Below are 19,644 nucleotides of genomic sequence, written 5' to 3' on the forward strand. Positions count from 1 at the left end.
CTCTGGAAATGCCTCGAACGTTATGGTATGGTAACGACACGCTAATTTGTTTTGATGATGATTACAGATTTTTGCCTGGGCCCTGATTATTATTTGAAAAGCCAGCTCAAACTCGTTTCTTTTTGGAAAATTGCTGGTTGCCGCAGAACAGACAGCACCGCAAATAATTACAACTTAAGGGTTTTTGGCCTGCTAGTTTAAGCCAAGGGGATTTTCCAACTTTAAAGGGTGGGGGGAAAGTGGGTGGATGGGAAAGTCGTTTCTGTTTCGATTGCTTTGCGCCTCGCCTTATATCATGCAACACTTTTTGTTATTACTTTTCCGACTGCTCGGTTCCTCGGTTCCTCGAATATATGTATGTTTGGTTTTGGTTTTCGGGTTGCTTTGCTTTCAGCTTGGCTTTCCTCCTCCGTTTTACTTGTTTATTTATTTTGGCGTAATTAAATTTCACGCTTTGGTTGCCTTTTTTCTTGTTCCCCGTGCAGGAACTCAAAGGCTTTGTTTTAAAGGGCCGCATAGCACTAGCGCATTTAACTGCACCGGGGCGTGCCTCTTCGCGGGGCATTTAAATGCTCAGAGGCGGCGAGTTGCAGCATTTAAGAAATATAAGTCTGAACTGAGATGTAGGAATGGCAGACTATATTTTAAAAGTATTTTATTCGGTTCACATTTCTCTATTTACGAAATATATAAAAAATAAATAATATACCAAACATCATAACACTCCTTAAAGGGTCATATGAGACTAATATAGGTATTACCAAGATTATTTAAAACAATCTTTTTTTCTAGAGTTCACATTTATTTAATAAATATATTATTATTATAAATAACTAATCAAATAGTTAAGCATTTCAAAAAAATCAGATACCATCCACATCTATCAGTTATTTGGCCTAATTCTATTTGGGCTTACTTACTAAACATAAACATAATCATAAAATAAAACCACTTTGAAAACCTTTAGATTAAATCCCTAAGTTTCAAGTCAGATTAATTCATCCATTTTTCTATATTATCAAATATTTTTGTGATAAATCTTTCAGAATATTATTGAATATTTATTTTAATATCCTTTTGTGTTTTTATTTATTTCTACTATTTTATGATATCAGTTTTTATTTTTAAAAGACTTCCCATAAGCGGATACTTATTAATCAATAGGTCTAAATAAATCCCTAGGTATTATACTGAATGTCATGGCACTTCAACTCACCACCGGCAGCATCTTCAGGAATCCCAGCAAGTAGATGAGCATCACACTCGACGTGGACACGCAGAACTGCATCTTGAGGAACGTGACGGCGCACTTGCGACTGCACCAGATGGGCGCCAGGATGAGGAGGGCGGATCCGCACTGGAGGAGGCAGCAGGCGCAGCTGGCGATCACGAAGATGGGGCGCCGCGGGACGTGCGACGGGGTGGCCTGAAAAGCAGAAATAGAAATGGGTTTGCGATTGGCGAGAGCCCGAAAACAATTAGCAATTCAAACTAGCGCCGCAGCGAAGGCTAAAGTCGGCCAAAATGCTGTTTGCCTTGGCAGGCAGCCGTCGACAATCGACCGAATTCAAATTTGGTCAGGGCTGCAGATTTAACTGTGGGAATCGCTTTTTCAGGTCTTTAATAAAATTGAAACCAAGTAATTTGGTTTTTAAGGGGAAATTTACTTAATTCTTTAGGGTTTAAGGGAAATTTGATAAATTATTTAATGGAAAAATAAATAAAAGGAAACGGAAATATTTCAGATTGCCTATTAAAAGTTTAAAACATGGTTATATCTTAATAAAATAAATATATAGTCGAGTTTGTAAACTAAAGTATTTTATATAAATATTTTTGTATACTATTAAATGTGTTTTAAAATTCTGAGGCTTTTTAAATATAGAAAACTCAACACAATAAATGGTTTAAAATATCTCCTAGCAATAAGTGAGCTACCGAAACGCAGGTTATGAATGGAGCTACTGGATTAAAGGCCAACGAAGCCCCTTTATAAATCCCCCCAGGACGTTTGATCGCTGTGCATCCCTGATTTAAAGCATTTCCGCTGTGACTGAATGGCAGCCAGCACAATACAGAATCCAAAAGCGAGACCCAGAAAAAGCGAGTGCATTTGGAGCAAGTTCATGGCGGCGGAGGCCAAGTTGTTGATTGCGAGCAAGGGAAGCGGAAATGCGGACAAAGAGTGGGTCCTCTGGCCCCCGTGCCCCACTCCCCAGGTGGAGGCCACTAAATGGCAGCTCCTAAGAGTGGCCATAAATCAAAGGGGGCCCTTCCACTTTGGTACACGTGAATTGCATGAATTGGCCAGCTGGATTCCATGGCAATCCGGCCGGGCGCGGCCTTGGCGACCTTGGTGACCCTGGCTTACATTCGGCTGGCGCTTGGTGAGCATGACCACGTAGGTTCCAGACAGCGGGCAGATGCAGCGCGTTATGTTGGCCATCAGGTGCTTGGTGATGCACAGGTCCGATCGCCAGGTGGAGTCGAAGGAGGCCTTGTAGTCGTGACTGCGTGGGTAATGGGTAATGGATTTAATCATCAATCGCTGGAGGTGGCCTGCCCCCCACTTACCCGCACACGGCCACCCAGTCACCCGTTTTGGGAACGCTCTCGTGCTGGAAGATTATCTCCACATGGCCAGCCTCGAAGGGCAGGTCCAGGGGCTCGCGGAAGTTGTCGTTGGAGCGGTTCGACTGGAACAGCCACGTCTGGATGATCCGCGAGGCCAGCACGTAGTCCGAGTCCCTGGGATCGCTGTAGGATCAGGAAGTACCAATGAGTATTTTTTATTTATTTCAAAAAATACATACAAATTATTTTCTAGAAATATTAAAATAAAACTACTAAAAAGATACATATCTTACAGATAACAACTCGAACTTTCAAGATTCTTTTAACGATCTTAGGGATATAATATATAATAATATATTTTTTTTATTTATATTTTTAGCCACTAATTTTTTGAAGTTGCCTATATTTTTTATGTTGGGTATATTAAAATGTTGTACCAACTTCATGTTTTATACTTTCTAAAGGTATATCTTTGCAAGACCCGGGATAATATATCTTAATTTATTTTGCCTCTACTCCTTTTGATTTATTTATTTTTCAAAATGTTCTAAATGTTCTTTATTAAATCAGCTTGTCCCCTTGTATAATTTATTGCTTTTAAATGGTGTAATACAAGATTTAAAAGAATGTCCCATAATTTATATCAGCATATACTTCCTGTTGATTTATCTACTTCTTAAAAACGAAATACACTTCTTAATGTGTTTTATATGGTAAATGTTCTACAGCACTTTATGTTCAGTGTTTTTAAAAAGCATGTTACAACTCTATGGAATTTAACCCATTTCAGCTAATCAGATCCAGCGTCTGTCCCATTTTTTATGGGCAATAATCAAGATTTGATGGCAACTGCGTTGGCATATTGGGCACATGCACCCCGGAAAGCATGCTTTTCCCCGAATTCCCCACATTTTTTCCCCTTTCTGTCCTGGCAGCTGCATATTTGCATTTTGTTTACAGCTGGGGAATTACACTCGTAGCTGTGGTATTGTTGCTAGTGTTTTCCAGCTTTCTGTAATGCGCTTAAGCCAAGGAGCCAGCTCGTCTCCTCCAACAGGAGTGGGGATCCGAAGGAGGCCGAGAGTGACAGCAGTTGGCATTACACATATTTGAGGACTAGGCAAACATGGCTTGCGAATTATACATCGGTGGCCATAAGCTGGGCTTAAGCAACAAGACAACTTTCTTGTCTTAAATCGGGGAATTAAACATGCGCATCTTTAACTCTTCCTGCTAGGCCAACTACTATTTACCGAGATCGTTTAAATTCGGGAACTTTGTGAAACTTTCTCTAGACGGCTATCAAGAACTAATTAGCGCAACCGGGAAAATCAGGAAACTTGTAGCTGTTTCAACTCACCTGCCGCGCGTGTAGTAGGTCCTGGGGAGGAAACTTTTGAGATTCTTGTACGAGATGACCGAGGCGAAAATCGTTGAGTTGGCCATGATGTGCAGCAGACGGGCGGAGAGTCCGATGTCCATGTACAGCTGGTCCGAAAACAAATCCTCCCTGGATAAACAAAAAAAGAGGTAAGCAGATAAACAAATCTTTAAGACATGGTTACCATTGGGATAAAATTCAGTATAGAATCTTTATAAATAAGGTGAATATCACTCTGAAATGATCGCTTTTCGCTCTCAATTCTCACTCTATTTCGCAGAGTTTCGCCATCTTGGTTTTCGCTCTCTTTTTTTGGAAAGCTCCGCCATCTTGCTTTTGGCCCTCTCTTTCTCTCATGAGAGTTTCGCCATCTTGCTTTTTGCTCTCTTTTTCTATTTCGAAAAGTTTCGCCATCTTGTTTTTGGCTCTCTCTTACACCATCTTGATTTTTGCTCTCATTCTCTGTTTCGAGGAGTGGCGCCATCTTGCTTTTCGATCTCCTTTATATTTTTGAGAGAGTTTCGAATAATGCTGTGCCAAGAGTAATTTTAAGGGCTATCTCGATCTTTTCTGTTGATTCACGAGATCAAAAGTGGAGAAAATCCAAGAAATACAATATCTTAATATAGAATCGACATTTTCCGTTCGTAAAACCAATATTAAATAAATTTACCAAGCGATTTTGTTTTTTTATGTGTAGGAAAATGCATGAGCCGCCGTAAATCAGGCAAATTGTAGTCGCCTGCACTTAAGGCACTTAATTAGCTAAATTAGACACTTGGAAGCCGGGGAGCCTAAGAACCTGGAAGATGGAAGTACCTGTCCGGAAACGACCAGGTTCTCCGCCTTATACTCCTCCCCTCTAGCTTGGCTGCAAGTTCGCCGAGCTCTGCCACTTTTATGAGCCATTCTTCATGCCACAACCTCGCCTGTTTTATGCATTTTTTATTTATGTTTGCTCATAAAATAAATTTTCCATTAAGAGCTCTCCGCCTGGCAGACGGAGAAGGGGGGAAAATCGTTTTTCTTCGTCGCATATATTAATCAAGGGGCCGTAAAATGAAGTTTACTGTTTACTCGCGTTGCAAATTTGCATTTCGCCCCATTCGTAATTAGAAATTATAGCCAACTCGGCTGGGATGGAAATCTGATTTCATTTTAGAGGCCATTTGTCTGTTTGTCCGTAGGTTTGTTGGCTTGCTGGCTTGCTGGCTTTTCCGAGTGCAACTCACCCGTAAATGCGTAAATTAAACGGCAGCGTTTTCACCGACGTCATGTAAATGCGCAGCGAGTTCAGTCGGTCCAGCGAGAGGGTGTCCTCGTCGATGGTCAGGATGCTGGAGGCACCTGCTCCCGCCGCCGATCCTGCTCCTGCTCCTGCGCCCGCTCCTGCTGCTGTGCCTCCTCCGCTGCCGGCTCGTGTTGCCTGCGGGCCTCCCGCCGGGGCCACGGAAATCTCACCTGCCGTGACCCCTGACCCGCTGCCATCGTCGCCCGCCGCCGGCTGACTCTGGCTGCTGCCACTGGTGGAGGTGGCCAGCTGGGAGGCCGCGATGGTCTCGCGGTTCAGCGCCGCCGATTGTGTCAGCTGCTGCAGCTTTTTAATTTGCTGAAACGAAAGCCGGAACAAAGGGTCGGGCGGGTAAATAATGGCTTTCATCGGTGTCCAGCGGAAATCAACTGTCCACATGTGGCGACAAAATGTCAGTGAGTGGATCAATTTTGGGCCTCATATTTTAAATGAAATTTCGAATCATTTGATCATAGGACTTTTCATATTATAAAAATTATGAAAGTTACAACAAAGTAATTTTTGCTAAGTACAATAGTATAGTTATATTAAATATATAGTTAAGGTCCCCTAAATAAATAAAAAAACTGTAAAAAATTTAATAGAAACCATGTTGAGTAACATTACAGAGCAATATGCAATTGAAATAAACTGAATAATAATTATTTTTTAGTTAATGAAAAATACTTTAAAATTGTAAAACTTAGAAGTAAAACTATTTTTTTATTTAAGCAAGCTATTTATGCGAACGAATGTTTAAAACCATCAAAAATGGAACTGAAAACTAATATAAATTCCTTGGGTGATTTGTTGCGGCTTCATTTGCCTGCAAAATCTAAACAAAGTCATATTTATGTATTCACATTTCTGTCTTTGCCTTGAGCCCACAAAATTTTAATAAAAATATGTTTATATCTGTTTATTTGTTTGTCTTTTTCTGTTTTGCCCCCAAGCCAGGATTTATTTTTGCAAGTGTGGCCGAAATCCGAGTGTTTGTCAGCGCCTCAATTCAATATGAAGGATAGGTAATGCAGATATGACCCGGGCATGTGCCATGTTTATATTTACCCGGCCTCGGCCACACAAACCTCTGCCAACAACAATCGACCGGAGTCCGGCGATGAACTTTGGCCCAAAATCAGGGGGGAGTCCTGGGGGAGGGAGGGTAAACAGGACGAAGTCGGTCTGCCGCTGGCCATGTGGCATATTTTCAGGATACTTCCAGAGCGGCAACAGAAAGCGCAGTCAATGAACCCGGGCCATAAAAATCATAAATTGCTACGTTCTCGAGTGCAGTTACAAAGCCATAAACCGAGGCCAATATACTCGTAAGCAGGGCCCGAACTACAACGTTCGATTCCCGCAATTTGTAATGCGAAAGCCATTCAGAGGGATCTCGAATTTCGCAATTTATAATGCAAAGCCGGGCACACGGACTCACAAACTCACAGATTCTGTTACTCGCCAGTATTTCCTGCACAAATCAAAAATAACATCGGACCCAACGCATTTGTATCTGGCTTTTTTACATAAGATACAAACATACTGTGCTGTGCCGAGCTAACTAATCGAAAGCGAAAACAATTCCAATTGGAAAAGTTTGCGTAATGGAACTTTTCCGAACACAAAATCAGAAATCAGGGGAAAAAATGCGAAGGAAACCAAAACTTCAGCATCATCAGGGCATTAAGCTGTGCTGGGCCACGCCCTCGAATGGAATCCAATGCCCATTCAAATGTGTGGCATTCGTATGATTTCTTTAAAAGGCGCTGAAAAGAAACTCTCGAAAAAAGAGGAACCAAAAGCCTGCAAAAAGTTTGCCTTGTGCAAATTTCACTTGCCTCTCGACCTAGCCACGTTTGGCAGTTTACCGGCAAATCACTTGGCCAAAACGCCCCCCCGCCCATGTGTGAGCCAAACTTTATTTTTAGCCCGGCCTGCTGAAAAGTTTCAGCCATGACTTAGGGTCACGTTTGCAGCGAATACTTTTTCGGCTAAGTGATTCGTCGTGATTTGATTTGAATAGGGCATGGGAAGTTCGCTTTTGGCCCACTTTTCACCAGCCTGATCATGCTTCACGTTCGATGGCGAAAAAACTAGAAGAAAGTGGGTCAGCTGCGAGTTAACTTGGCCGGTCAATACCGCCAACTTATGCAAATCCCAGCACACAAGTGATTTTAATCAACTTTTCGGGCTCGTTCGGTCTTTGCAAACATCCAAAAATGAGCAGTTTTCCATCCGCAAAAACTTTTTCAATTGCCATTTCCACATTTCCACAGACCGCAAAAATGGCGGCCGTCTGTCCACTCCGATCGCTTTTCAGCATCCAGTTCGCTGGGCGTGAATGGAAATTTGTTTCAAGCAAATGAAATGCCGTCATAAAAATTTCCATTCGGGATTATTATTATCTATCTATCAACATATTGATGAGGCTTAGGCCCCCGCGCTGCATGAATAAAATCGCTGCTTCACACATGACCGTTTATTTGGCCGAATTAAGTGGGTGGCCTTTAGGTGGGAGGGGCTCATTTTTCGCAATCTCCACTTTTAAAGTTGAAAACTTTTCCGTAAATGCTGACGGCCTTGGCTGATTACTTTCACGGATCCACTAATTAAACTTGATTGCGCGCGAAAAATTCGATGGAAGACGGGGACTCGCATTCGACTCACTCCATTAAACTTTTCGCTCAGTCAATAAAAACGATGCGAACTATTTGCTCAACTTCGGCAAAAGTTCGCCGAATGCCAACGCTTTTTAATCGACCCAATTATGCTGCCAAGTTTTTCAGACTGCGTCAGCTAATAAAAATTTAACATAAATTGTTCTTTCTGGATCGAAGCTCGGGCTCACATGGCGCATTATATTGAAATGCCATAGCTCAGCGGAAGTCTCGCGAAACTAAATTAATTTGTAGGCACTAAAAAGTTGTTCTTACTCCAAAAACTTGCTAAGTTCTTTAAAGTTGAATATAAAATTCGTTTGGCTAATAGATTATGCTGAAGGTGTCCAAGGGGCAACTGCAAAAGGGAGCTATCCAATTATCCGCCCTTTATGACAGGTCCTTCGAAGCGGGGGCTCCGCCATATTCAAACAGTTGCAATCAACACTCTCATAAATTTGCATACCAAAATTTCAGCCTTATCCTGAAGTCCCTGTTCTTTCACTTTTATGCCGAACGCCAAGTACGCAAATTTTGCCCACGGAATAATACATGAGAAGAGTGAGTGAGCTGAGTGTCTCCGCCCAGCAAACAAACTCTCCTGCTCCGCTTTCAAAATCCTCTGTTGAGTTGGAAACAATGGAAGCCACAATCTCGGGTAGAGATACACACGCCGTTCAGATACACGGACAAAAAAATTGGTAGGATATGATGATTATTTTAATGAAATTCGGTATCAATTCTGACAGGATGCGGTACGTACGTATCATTTTGACATCTTCGCCATCTTGTTTTCGGATCTCTTTTTCTAGTTCGAAAAGTCTCCGAATATCACAGTCGCCATCTTGCTTTTTACTCTCTTTTTCGGAGAGTTTCAAATATGGCTCTCTCTCTCACCATAGTATGGAACTCTTTTCTCTCCATTTCTTTAAATATTTTTTAAGAATTTCCATTTCTCAATATAAATTTTACATTATTCAATGGCAAATATGATACATTACCATGCACATATGAAATTCATCGCCTTATTTTTTTCTGTGTGCCAAAAAAAAGAATATTAAGAAGACGCACTTTTCACCGTCGTTCCGAGGCTGGAGATGGGCGAGAAAGTGTCTGGCTTTTCCGCAGGTGATAAGGAAGTGGTTATCCTTATTGTCCTGCGGAGGGTCGCGGGTAAATTGTTTGATTGCCCCTCATTAGCACACCTTTTTCGGTCTCCACAGCGGGGCAGGGGATGTCCTTCTCCATTAGCCCTTATGCCAAATGGAGCGTAAATAGGCCGGAAAGGATTTTTAATCTGTCAGGGGTCTATCCAATTATCGCCGCAGTGGAATCGGCACGAGAGGCACGAACTTGTCGGGCCAGGAAATCACATAACTCACCTCTCTCTGGGCTTACAGGGCACTGGAAGACCGGAGTCCGGAAAATAACCACAGACAAACCGGGTAAATGCACAAGCTCATGCATATCGAAAAAGGTATTCATTACCAGCCGGCAGGCTCATCAATTCTCCGGCTGCTTTGGAAATCCGAACACGGATTGGGGAGACAAATGTGGGTATGCAAATTGCCGCCACCCAGTGACAGGCCAACTACAAGCTAAATAAAAGCGGCAAAATGCCCACCTTGGTCCCAGTTCGATCCGTGCTTTTCGGGGCGTAATAAATCCCTCACACGCGGGGCGGGGAGATCCTAACCCTACCATGGCAAATATTGAATATGGCTGCAGGTTATAAATTATGGCGCCACTCCATATGCGAGTACACTGGCCATAATTTATGCCCAATTGCAGGCGAGGCATCCTGCAGACATCCCGTAGCCGTGCTATCCCCGGGTTCACTTACCTGTTGACTGTTCAGGGATTGGGCATTCTGCATGACTTTATCCAGGATGCGCAGTATTATCTCCGCGGCCATCTCACGCTCCAGTTGTGTGCCTTTCAATTGCAGGTAGGTGTCGAGCTGTGAAGTGGCCAAGGAAACACCGAGTTCAACTTGAGACAACATAATACAAGTCCTATGCTTATCCCTAAAGGAGGAGCCGAAGGAGGAGCAGCTCCTTCTGGCAATTCGTTAGCCGGGGAAATTTGTGTGCGCATTAAAATGAAAAATTGTTGCTAGGCGACCCCAAAGGCTGGAACTTTTCTTTGACTGCACTTGGGCAACCGAAAATTGTGTGAAAAATGGCAAGCCGCCCGGCTCAGCAGCTTTTTGCATTCATTTGCGTGTAAAAATAGTTACCTCGCCGCTCGGTCTGCAAGGATGCCGCCCCTCAAGTGCCCCGAAAGCCAGGTGGGGCTTAAATGTGCTAAGGGTTTTTGGGGGGAACGGCGAACAGACAGGACAGGACAGACTAATGCCTCAAAACGGAGTCCGGAATCTCTCGACCGAGGTCCTGCGGCAACAAGATACTGCGCCGCAAAGGGGAATTGCAATTCCGATTTTGATTAGGCCAATTTAACCAAATCTGTCACATTTCGGGAATGTTATTGCCATCCCCTCGGCGGCTTTCACATTTATGTATGCCCTTGCTGGGCAGGATTTCGGCTCTGGCTGTGGTTTCCCAATCGGAAAGTGGTTGTTCTTTGGAACTAATTGAAAAAATGTTGTGAGGGAAGAATCTTGAAGTAATTTTAGCTTTCCTTTAAAGAATCGTATTAATCTTAGGCATTAAAAATATCTTTTTAGATAATATTTTCTTTACGAACTGATATTTTTTCTAATTTATAGAAACAACTGCGCCATGGAATTCTAGACTTTGTAATAATGAGGGAATTTTCGTTTGTCGGATTTAAAGAATGTGTCATAACTCCGATAACTTGAGTATCCTTACGATACCTTGCCGTAAATCTTTAGTTATAAATATACCTAAGTCCATTATTTTCCCGAACAATTCTACTTTCTAACTTCGTCATGGAGCTTAAGCTTCCAAAGTTATCCCTTTAAGGATCACCCATTCCCCACTCACCTCGTGCAGCATGTCGATGAGGAAGCTGGCCTCGCCGGGCAGGAAGCTGTGCCGCCTCTGCAGGGTGAAGTCGAAGCAGGCCTTCAGGATGTTGGAGGAGTTCGTCTGCTGGAAGCCGGCGCTGAGGGCCAGGAAGCGGTTGTAGATGAGCAGCAGCTCGTCGCGCACGCAGCCGGAGAAGTCCGGCAGCAGCCAGGTGGAGTTGCCCGTGTCCCGCTGCTCGCAGATGCGGCGCAGGTGCCCCTCGAACCCCCGCGGACAGTCGGTGATGATGGGCGCCCCAGGCGCACTGGTGGGCCAGTGCACTCCGTAGGTGGACTCCGCAGGACACACGTGCACCGCATTCCGTTCGATGACATTGATGTAGACACTCCGGGACACCGGCCGTACACTGTTGGACACCAGGCAGGCGTACTCCGCCGACTTCTGGATGTTGTTGATCTTCAGGATGCTGCCGTCGGGATACAGGTCCTCCCACATCGCCGTGGCCGCGTCCGACTGGAAGAGCACCCCGTTGCGGGTCCAACTGTAGCCGAGCTGGGCGTACCGCTTGATGTCATCGTTCCCCGGGGACAGACATCTCACTCGCAGGGAATCTCCGCGCTGCAGGGTCACACTCGCCGGATCCACGCGCAGGCGGGGCGGGGACTTGATGTGGATGTGCAGCGAGCGGCACTGCTCCACGCCCCAGTCGGTGACCTGGAGGGGAGCAGGAGAGTGGGTAGACGTGGTCAGTCGAGCTCATTACACAAAGTCCAGTGAAACAGTCAAAGGGACTGGCCACAAGGAACGCCTGTCAGTGGCAGACCATAATGCCATGGGTTTTGATTACTCATATCAACGGGAAGACACAGACGGGGCAAGAAAATCAAGCTATATATTAGGAAAATTGTAGATAGTTTAAAAAGTATCTTACAGATACAATTTAAAATTTTAATTTAAATGAAATGGTCAAAATATAAGAAAACAATATTGTGTGTTTAAAAAAAGCTAAAAAAATTAAAAAAGAAAATTGTATTTTCTTAAGACTATACATATTTTAAGTTATTTTACTCCATAGTTTATAGTTAATAATAGTTCAACAAATACGATGTATTTCTTACTGGTTTAATACTCAAACATTTAAAAGCAGGCGTAAAACATAAAGAAATGTATATGTATTTAATAATTTCGACCTCATTTATAAGATATTCAATATCTATCGACTTTTTGTAGTATCTATTATTCCCAACATATTGAGATGGTGCAACTTACTGGAGTTCAAAGTTGGTTACCAATTTTTTTTTAAACTTATTTATGTAAATTCTGTACTATTATTGCGACTGCAGCTGTAAGTGCATTGATGGCTCACCCATCCCCAGCATCGGGCACACACCAGCCTCGTCTGAGGGCATCACATCACAACACATCCTCGTGCTGGCGATGTCCTTTTCAAGCTCGTCCAGACAAGGGACAAGGGACAATTGTGGCCAGTCTCTGTTCGAACCGAACTCCGAGGGCTGTCACCCGAGGATTTGTTTAATAGACTTATTTGCCAGTCAGCTGGACCTCATTGTGTGCTGATTGGATATGACGAGCCTGATTTTGCCTGGGTCTGCCGTTTGACTCGGGCCGATTGGGATATGCATACGATCATAAGTCAGATGGAAAATCTCGTTGAGACTCTCGCATTAGTTTATGAAATGTAATTTAAAAGCTTAACCGTCCGAACGGGAGGGCCCGGCGTATTTGTCGCAGCAAAATGAGGCATTGAGCTTGGGATTAGTATTTATTTGCCTGGTCACTCGAACAGGCAGTCAGACGATGTCCAGCCGAGCCTTTGGACCAAGGACCCTTCAGGCCACACACGAGCCGGAGTATTTACGACCACTTGCTCGGCCAAGAGCGATGGCTACTTAAAGCGCCGTGCAGCCGTGTGGGTTAAAGCCAACCTTGCATTTACTTGTGTAGTTATTTATTTATTTATTTCCACGCGGCTAGCGAGCAAACGAATTGTAAACTTGCTTTGCGGATGCTGCCATTGTTGCACATTCCTCCTTTGGGAGGGCAGAGCGCTGTGCACTCTTAAAAATGTGAGGGGAATGTCTTTACGATCTCAAAACTAACCGGAAATGTAATTTGCCGAGCAGGGTAAATATTTTGTTGTGCAGTGACAGAAAAAATGGGACAGAAAGATGATTGAAAATTCACTTTTTAATCAAGAAGAGAAACCGTTTAATAAAATATAAAATATTGTGTATTTAAAATAAATTTAAAATAAAACAAAAACATTTCAATAAAGGTAGAATATTTAAAATATTTTTATATTTTTATTCAAAATCACATATGTTTTGTTAAAAATTGTAAAAACTTTTTTTTTGATTTTCATGTTCTCGATTTTCTTTCCGTTTTAATTATCATTTAATTTATTTATCATTCAAATCATATTATAAAAATTATTAAATCAATAAAATCTGCAATGAATGAAAATCATAATGAACATTTTTACTTAGATTGCGAAATCAATGTATTTACTACGTTCTTTTTATTAGTGTACCCTAAAGTATCCTAGCTAAAGGGATGTCTTTAAGGCCCAGCACTTGAGCTCCCATTTTTAAGATTTTCTTCACCTTAGATAGTTTCTTGAAGTGCAGCACTTCTGGGGTCATAGAGAAAACCTAGACGTTGCCCGCCGTCAGCGACGGTGATGATGATGAGGATGGTGATGGGCTCGCGTCTGGCAGATGCTCAGCAAACTTCCGTTTCAAATTAAAAAAAAAGAAGGAAATAAAAGGGTACAACTAACGAGGAGGCGGCATCATTGTCGCCACCGTGGAGGTATCGCACTTGTCTCCTGCATCCTCATCCAGAGTCCCCATCCGCGTCTGATATCTGGCCCCCGGGGCTCTTGGCCTCAGCCGATCCGGAAATATTTAATAGACAGCGAAAGGCTCTTGGCCTAGGCCAAAGGTTAGTTGCCCTTTTACAGCATCTGCGGCTTTAAATTTTCCGTTTTTTTTGTAGCACTCCTCTAAACCGCGAAATGTCCTTTGGATTTGCAGTGCCATTTACGACTGTGCAGCGTCAACAAATCTTTGCCGGCCACAAAATCCAAATGCCAATTAACTCATTAAGCTGCGACGCTGTCCGACTGCAAAACTTCGCTACCGAGCTGGGAGCTTTTATAGCCGAATGCTATTTTATTAGCCCGGATAAGTCGCGTCTCATTAACAGGCGAAGTCGTTAAACAGCACATTGTGCCCGGAAATGGCCAAACATTTGGCTTTGGCCAGGACACTTTTCCTTACCCGGCCAGGGCGATCAATGTGGACAACACTCCGGCGGAATTAATAGTTCATAAAATAGGTTGTTCCGCCGGAGGCACCAGCATTTATTAGGCTAATGGATATTGACAGCATTGAGGTCTCGAAATTAGACCACGAAAACCACAAACAGGATTCATTTTCATTGCTGGAATATTTGGGGCGACTTGGGATACAACCAGCACAGAAACAAATCCATTCGGTAAATTTACCATAGAATAGTTAAGTTAATACAACAAAAAAAGTAAAAGTAAAAATATCACACATAAAATCCATCCAGTAAATTTACCTTTAAATAGTTAAATAGTTAAATTGGACAAACCAAAGGCTTTATTGCTTATATATTTGAGTTGACTTATGATCCAACTAACATAAAAAATCCTTTCGGTAAATTACCCATAAAAGAGTTAAATTTTACTAACCCATGGTTGCACCTATTCGTTACTATTTTTATTGTAGTCCTGCTATTAAATAGTTTACATAAGTATTATGATATATTAATTGATTTTTACTAGCGTTCAACTATTTTATGTAGCTTTCTTACTGTTCTTGACTATCCCCAGAGGTAAATTTACCAACCCAATTTTTTGTGTGTACCAGAACACCGCGCCAATTTACCTCCATCCCTTGTGATACAGCCCAATTTATTGAAGACGGATTAAGTGGCCCACTCGGAAATTATATGTTCGATGATTATTTCAGGACCTGCCGCAACCCACGGCGCCTTGAGTGGCTCACAAGTGGCACAAGGAGTGCTGGTCCTATGGCAACCAGCCGTTCGCCAGCCAAGGGCACCCCTAAGCCCCTGTCGTGCTGGGCAAAAACCGAAATGGCTCAGGCTCAAGAAGAGGGGCTAATGCAGGCGGCCTAAAGACAGCGCCGCCTTGGGCCGTTGTGCACGTAATGGACCCGAGACGCCGGCGTTCCCCGAGGCAAATGAATTAATTGCAACAGGGCGTATACTTAATATCAATACATAAATAATAAATGGGCGAAGGCGCACGCCCCATTAGGAATGTATGGGTAGGTTGGGGGCTTGGCTGGGGTGTGCTGCCGACAAGCCAGGGACGTGGACATGCAGTCCCCAACGCATAATGGCAGGCGCTTTATTGACTCGGACTCGAGGCCGTGTTATTGAAAAGGATTCATGCTTCTCGAGTTTTCAGCAAACAGCTGCGAGACGTGGGCACAATCGACCTTCGGGGACCGGGCAGCTCCAGCCCTACTGATTATCGTGCCGTTGTTGCAGCTGCTAAGCGTTTTGTTCACTCCTCCTCCTCCCGGCATCCCAGCATCCGAGCATCCCAGCATCCTGCCTTTGATCTGGCGTCATTACGGGGGAACAGGGCCCCGGACCACGGACCATAATAAGTGAGCCAAAGGCACAAAGCGGCAAAGGCAGCTCCCCCATAAAGAACTTGACAAAAATCCCCTCGCAGGGAGTAGAGCCTCGGACCAGGAGCACTAAATACAATGGACTTGGGGCCCTGGGCCTCCAAGAAACGCTGGGCGGTGCAACAGATGCCGACACTTTTTGTGGCTGAAATGGTGGCTGGGACGGTGGTTGAGATGGTTCTGGGCTGCACCACCTAGTCATGAAATTAAAGTGTCCTTGCGCCTGCCTTAATCTCGGTAAAAGATCCAGCATTAAGTTCAATTGAGTTGGCCACAATTCGGAAATTTGATTTATACGCAACGGACGTAAACATTTTATTACAATCTCCCGTGAGCGGGCAATCAAATTACCATTTGATTTATAACTTACTTGCTAGCCAAGTTCCTGGGCCATGTGACCACGTACGTAACTTTGCTGGGCCAACTTTTCACGTGGCTCTGGATGCCCTCCATCCTGTAGGGCAGCCCAATATTTTTTACAAGCCATTTGCGTAATATGTTATTACCTAAGCCATAAAGAAGGGACCCTTCGCCGGGCCCCGCAAGAACGGGCAGTTTTCGGGTCTAATGGGGCGGAACAATTTAAAACTCTTATTTAGTGCTCGCAGCTAAGCTAACCGGGGAAAAAAGAGGGAGAATCCGGCCCAAAGACTCGCTTAGCCGGGCTTAAAATCATCTTTTGGGCACTGGGCACCCGTAAATTCATCGCCGGCAACCGCAGTCAAAAGAATGCTTAATGCCATAGATTAAAATTTAATTGGGCCCTGAGAAAGACCATTGAAGTGCATTGGATTCTCCATGACTCCTCTCTATCTCGGGCGGTCTACCATATTTTAATTAGTCTAATTAAAAGCCACGTTATAGCGAAAATGAAGAACAGAGCCGTGAACAGAACGCAGCAAGCCAAATGTAATTATGTGGCCCTCTGCGGGGGTTTTCCAGATCCGTCTGCCTAGAGTAACAGTCGGAAAATACCTCTGCGGCGCTGTGATATGGCAATTAGTCTGATTAGTCAGCTAAAAATATTACGGGGTGTCTGCCCGAAGGCCTGAAAGCGCCGGAATCATTAGAAAAACTGAGCGGCCCAAGTGGAATTACCAGATCATCAGCTCAGACAGGGAAATTAACATGGAAATTTTGAGCGCTTTGATGCGGAAGTGATGGTCGGAATCAATGTTGGCCTAATTTAATATTAAATGTGGATTGTGAAAGTGTTTGGGCACAGATGGATGGGTTTTAGGAATTGCTTTTGAAAGAAATTAATCTGTAAAGGCCTTGCAGGTCAAGGAAAATTCGTAAATAAATCGTAAAAGTACAGTTTAGAGCATTTATCAATTGGTTTTAAAGAAAATAATTTGATCATTATTTATATTATTTCTATATAGAATCCTTTTGTATTGAAATATGTTTGAAATTGGGTATTTATTTTGACTAATTTATATAGGTTATGCAACTTATTATAAAGGTTTTAGTACATGCAATAACAGTCAGTTATAGAAGGAATGTATATACAGTTATAGTTGCACACTAGTTTCACTTTTTGTTAAAATAAATATTTAAAAATAAATATATTGTAATGCAAATATAAATAACAAAGTTTAAGCAATCATATATTGAACCAAAGCACACAGAAGGTATGCAAAGCAGAGTGAAATAACGCCCATTTTGTTTAATCTTTAAAAAAATATTTTCATACATTTTTTATAAAGAAAAAGGGCATTATTTCAAGTAGTTATCATTCAGTTAATTTTTATTTTATATTAACATCTCCCATATATTTCCCATCTCCCGACCTCCTGGAGCCCCCACTCACCTTGCAGCTGTAGACGCCCTCGTCGATGCGACTCGCCTTGGTCACGCCCAGGATGGCGGTGTAGACGTCTTTGGTCTCGGGCGGCAGGACCGTGGTCCAGATTTCCCTGAAAGGAGCAGATGAAAGCCCTGGTTAGTCATGCTAATTAGCACTCCACTTTCGGTTTCCGCCAGTACTTGAAACGGATTCGCGCAGTGCCAGTCGTGCATTAATTCTCACGCCCCGGGCAAATGGCGAATGCCATGTGCTGAATGGCATCTGCTGTACTCCAGGGCGCACTGAGTCGGCGAGCCAAGTGAACTGGATCATATGCAGCCAGCCCGCTAATTGACACACTAATAGCAGCCCACTTATCAAGGCCCCCGGCCCAGACTCCCCTCTGTTCTGCTATTTTCCCATCGCCCATACCCATAACCCATCGGATCCGGGACGAAAGAAATCATAGCTAATGGGGAAACAATCGCGGATGCTGCGGTTCGAAGTCAATTAGCGGGAACATGTTTCATTTTCAAATGTTTTTCCAAATGCCCTGGCTGCGAAAATGGTTAATAGTTTTTGGTTTCGTGGATAAATGGGTCGCTTCGCGGCTGCCAGACGGGGTGCGTTGTGCATGATGCTGGTAGGGATTTATGCGGCTTACAGGCATCAATCAGGGGGAGTTGGGCACTTTCACTTATCCGCGATAAGCCGGGCGAAATTTGATGATATAGACTGCAGTTTGCCGTGTCTCTGACAGACGATGTGGGATCTGGTAATGGCGAATTTAAATTCCCCACGTCGGCAGCCGGAGGAAAAGTTTCGGAAAATGCATGCTAAGCCTATTAGGCAGCCCTGCTCCCGGGCGCTCCACGCCTAATCCCCCGGAGATGTGGAAATCGCAGCACTAAGTAAAGCAAACCGAAAGCCGAAAACCAAAACCTACCAGCTGGCAACAACTTAAGTGCTGTTTGAGGTTTTCGTGGCCAACAAACATCTGCAGCTTTCCCTTCCGCCGGCTTTCCTTCCGCCAGGTGAGTGCATTTCACTAATAACTTTTACGCATGGATAGCGCTGACGTCGGGGGCCTCGAAAAAGTGGCCGAAAACCACAGCCCTAACCGCACCCCCACCCGCACTCCCACTTCCAAGCTATTTACCAGGTGCAATGTCTAAAAATGCGTTTTCAATGGAAGGGAAATGGCACTGTATGCACTGCAGGTGCACCATGACTTTTGGGCTTTCGCATGCAAAGCACTTAACCTACAATTTACTAATGGCCCAGAGGCGGGGCGGAAGAGCTCCTTGCCCCTTGGGAAGCACCGCATACGCACCTTCAAAATTAATTAAATGGCAACGGAAGTAATAACATTGCCGACCGGAAGTGCGTAGCGCTTAAATGCAGCGGCAAAATGGCCCTGGGCGCCACTAACTACCTCCTCGCCGATTCGCAAACAAGGACCGCAAAAACAGCAAAGCGTTTAGAGGGCCTACTCCCCGCTTACAGCAAATGGGCCCAGGCAGGATTGACATCGGCTTTGGCACAATGACGACCTGGTCCCGGACCTGGATGGTCCTCGCTGGTCCTCGCAGGTCCTAGTTGTCCAGGAAGCTGGCTTAGCCGCAGCAGCTCCACTAATGCCACTGCATTCCCGTCGATGATGCAACTGCAGTGCAGCAAGGATTACAACCAGGACCTCAGCGATGTGTTCGTGATGCCCACAAGGAGCTGGAGTCCTGTTTTTATTGGCAGCCATCTAATATCGGTTCGAAACAGCTGAACGTTATTCGTTTTGGGTCGTTGGCGGCCGGAGCCCATTCGATTCGCTTCATGGTGTGTGCTCCACTCGATGCCCTCGAAAAAGGGGTATGTGAACGCCTTCGAGAAGGTCCTAACTAAAGCAAGCTCAGGCGAGTCCTTGCTGCATGTGTTTATCTGGCAAGATTCTCTGGGAAATGTCCTTTGAGCTGCCTGACAAATAATCCCAAAGTTTGAAAGCTGCTTCAAGATGTTCGTTTTTATGACAGCGGCAGATGGTTTTCGTTTAAACGAGAAAGTCCTCAGGAGGTCTAACCAGATTGATGTTTCCTTTTGGCTAAGAAAGGCTAACCAGTTGTGCCATTTTATGTGTTATAAGAGTTAATATTTCAAAAAATTATGTGGAAAATTTAGATTATTATAAATGAAGTGTGTAACTAGTAGATTGAAGTTTAAGGAATAGTATTTTTAGTGACGAAGCCTACCATTTATACAAATTTTGTTGTTCAGAGCTATCTTAACTATTAG

The 19,644-nt window shown here is 43.8% G+C and overlaps 1 protein-coding gene across 1 annotated transcript in view; it reads right to left on the reverse strand.

Annotated features, from left to right (window-relative positions):
- The window catches only part of LOC108034613 (uncharacterized), a 131,458-nt gene that overhangs the window by 9,192 nt on the left and 102,622 nt on the right, over positions 1 to 19,644 (reverse strand). Inside the window, exons 9-16 of the mRNA XM_017109551.3 lie at positions 17,383 to 17,488; positions 10,873 to 11,571; positions 9,750 to 9,866; positions 5,188 to 5,564; positions 3,935 to 4,084; positions 2,575 to 2,757; positions 2,372 to 2,510; positions 1,217 to 1,426 (exon numbers count right to left, since the gene is read on the reverse strand). Of these exons, the coding sequence (XP_016965040.3) occupies positions 1,217 to 1,426; positions 2,372 to 2,510; positions 2,575 to 2,757; positions 3,935 to 4,084; positions 5,188 to 5,564; positions 9,750 to 9,866; positions 10,873 to 11,571; positions 17,383 to 17,488 (1,981 nt within the window). The remainder of the gene's footprint in view (positions 1 to 1,216; positions 1,427 to 2,371; positions 2,511 to 2,574; positions 2,758 to 3,934; positions 4,085 to 5,187; positions 5,565 to 9,749; positions 9,867 to 10,872; positions 11,572 to 17,382; positions 17,489 to 19,644) is intronic.

The sequence above is a fragment of the Drosophila biarmipes genome, chromosome 2L, assembly GCF_025231255.1.
Source record: "Drosophila biarmipes strain raj3 chromosome 2L, RU_DBia_V1.1, whole genome shotgun sequence".
Classification (NCBI taxonomy): domain Eukaryota; kingdom Metazoa; phylum Arthropoda; class Insecta; order Diptera; family Drosophilidae; genus Drosophila; species Drosophila biarmipes.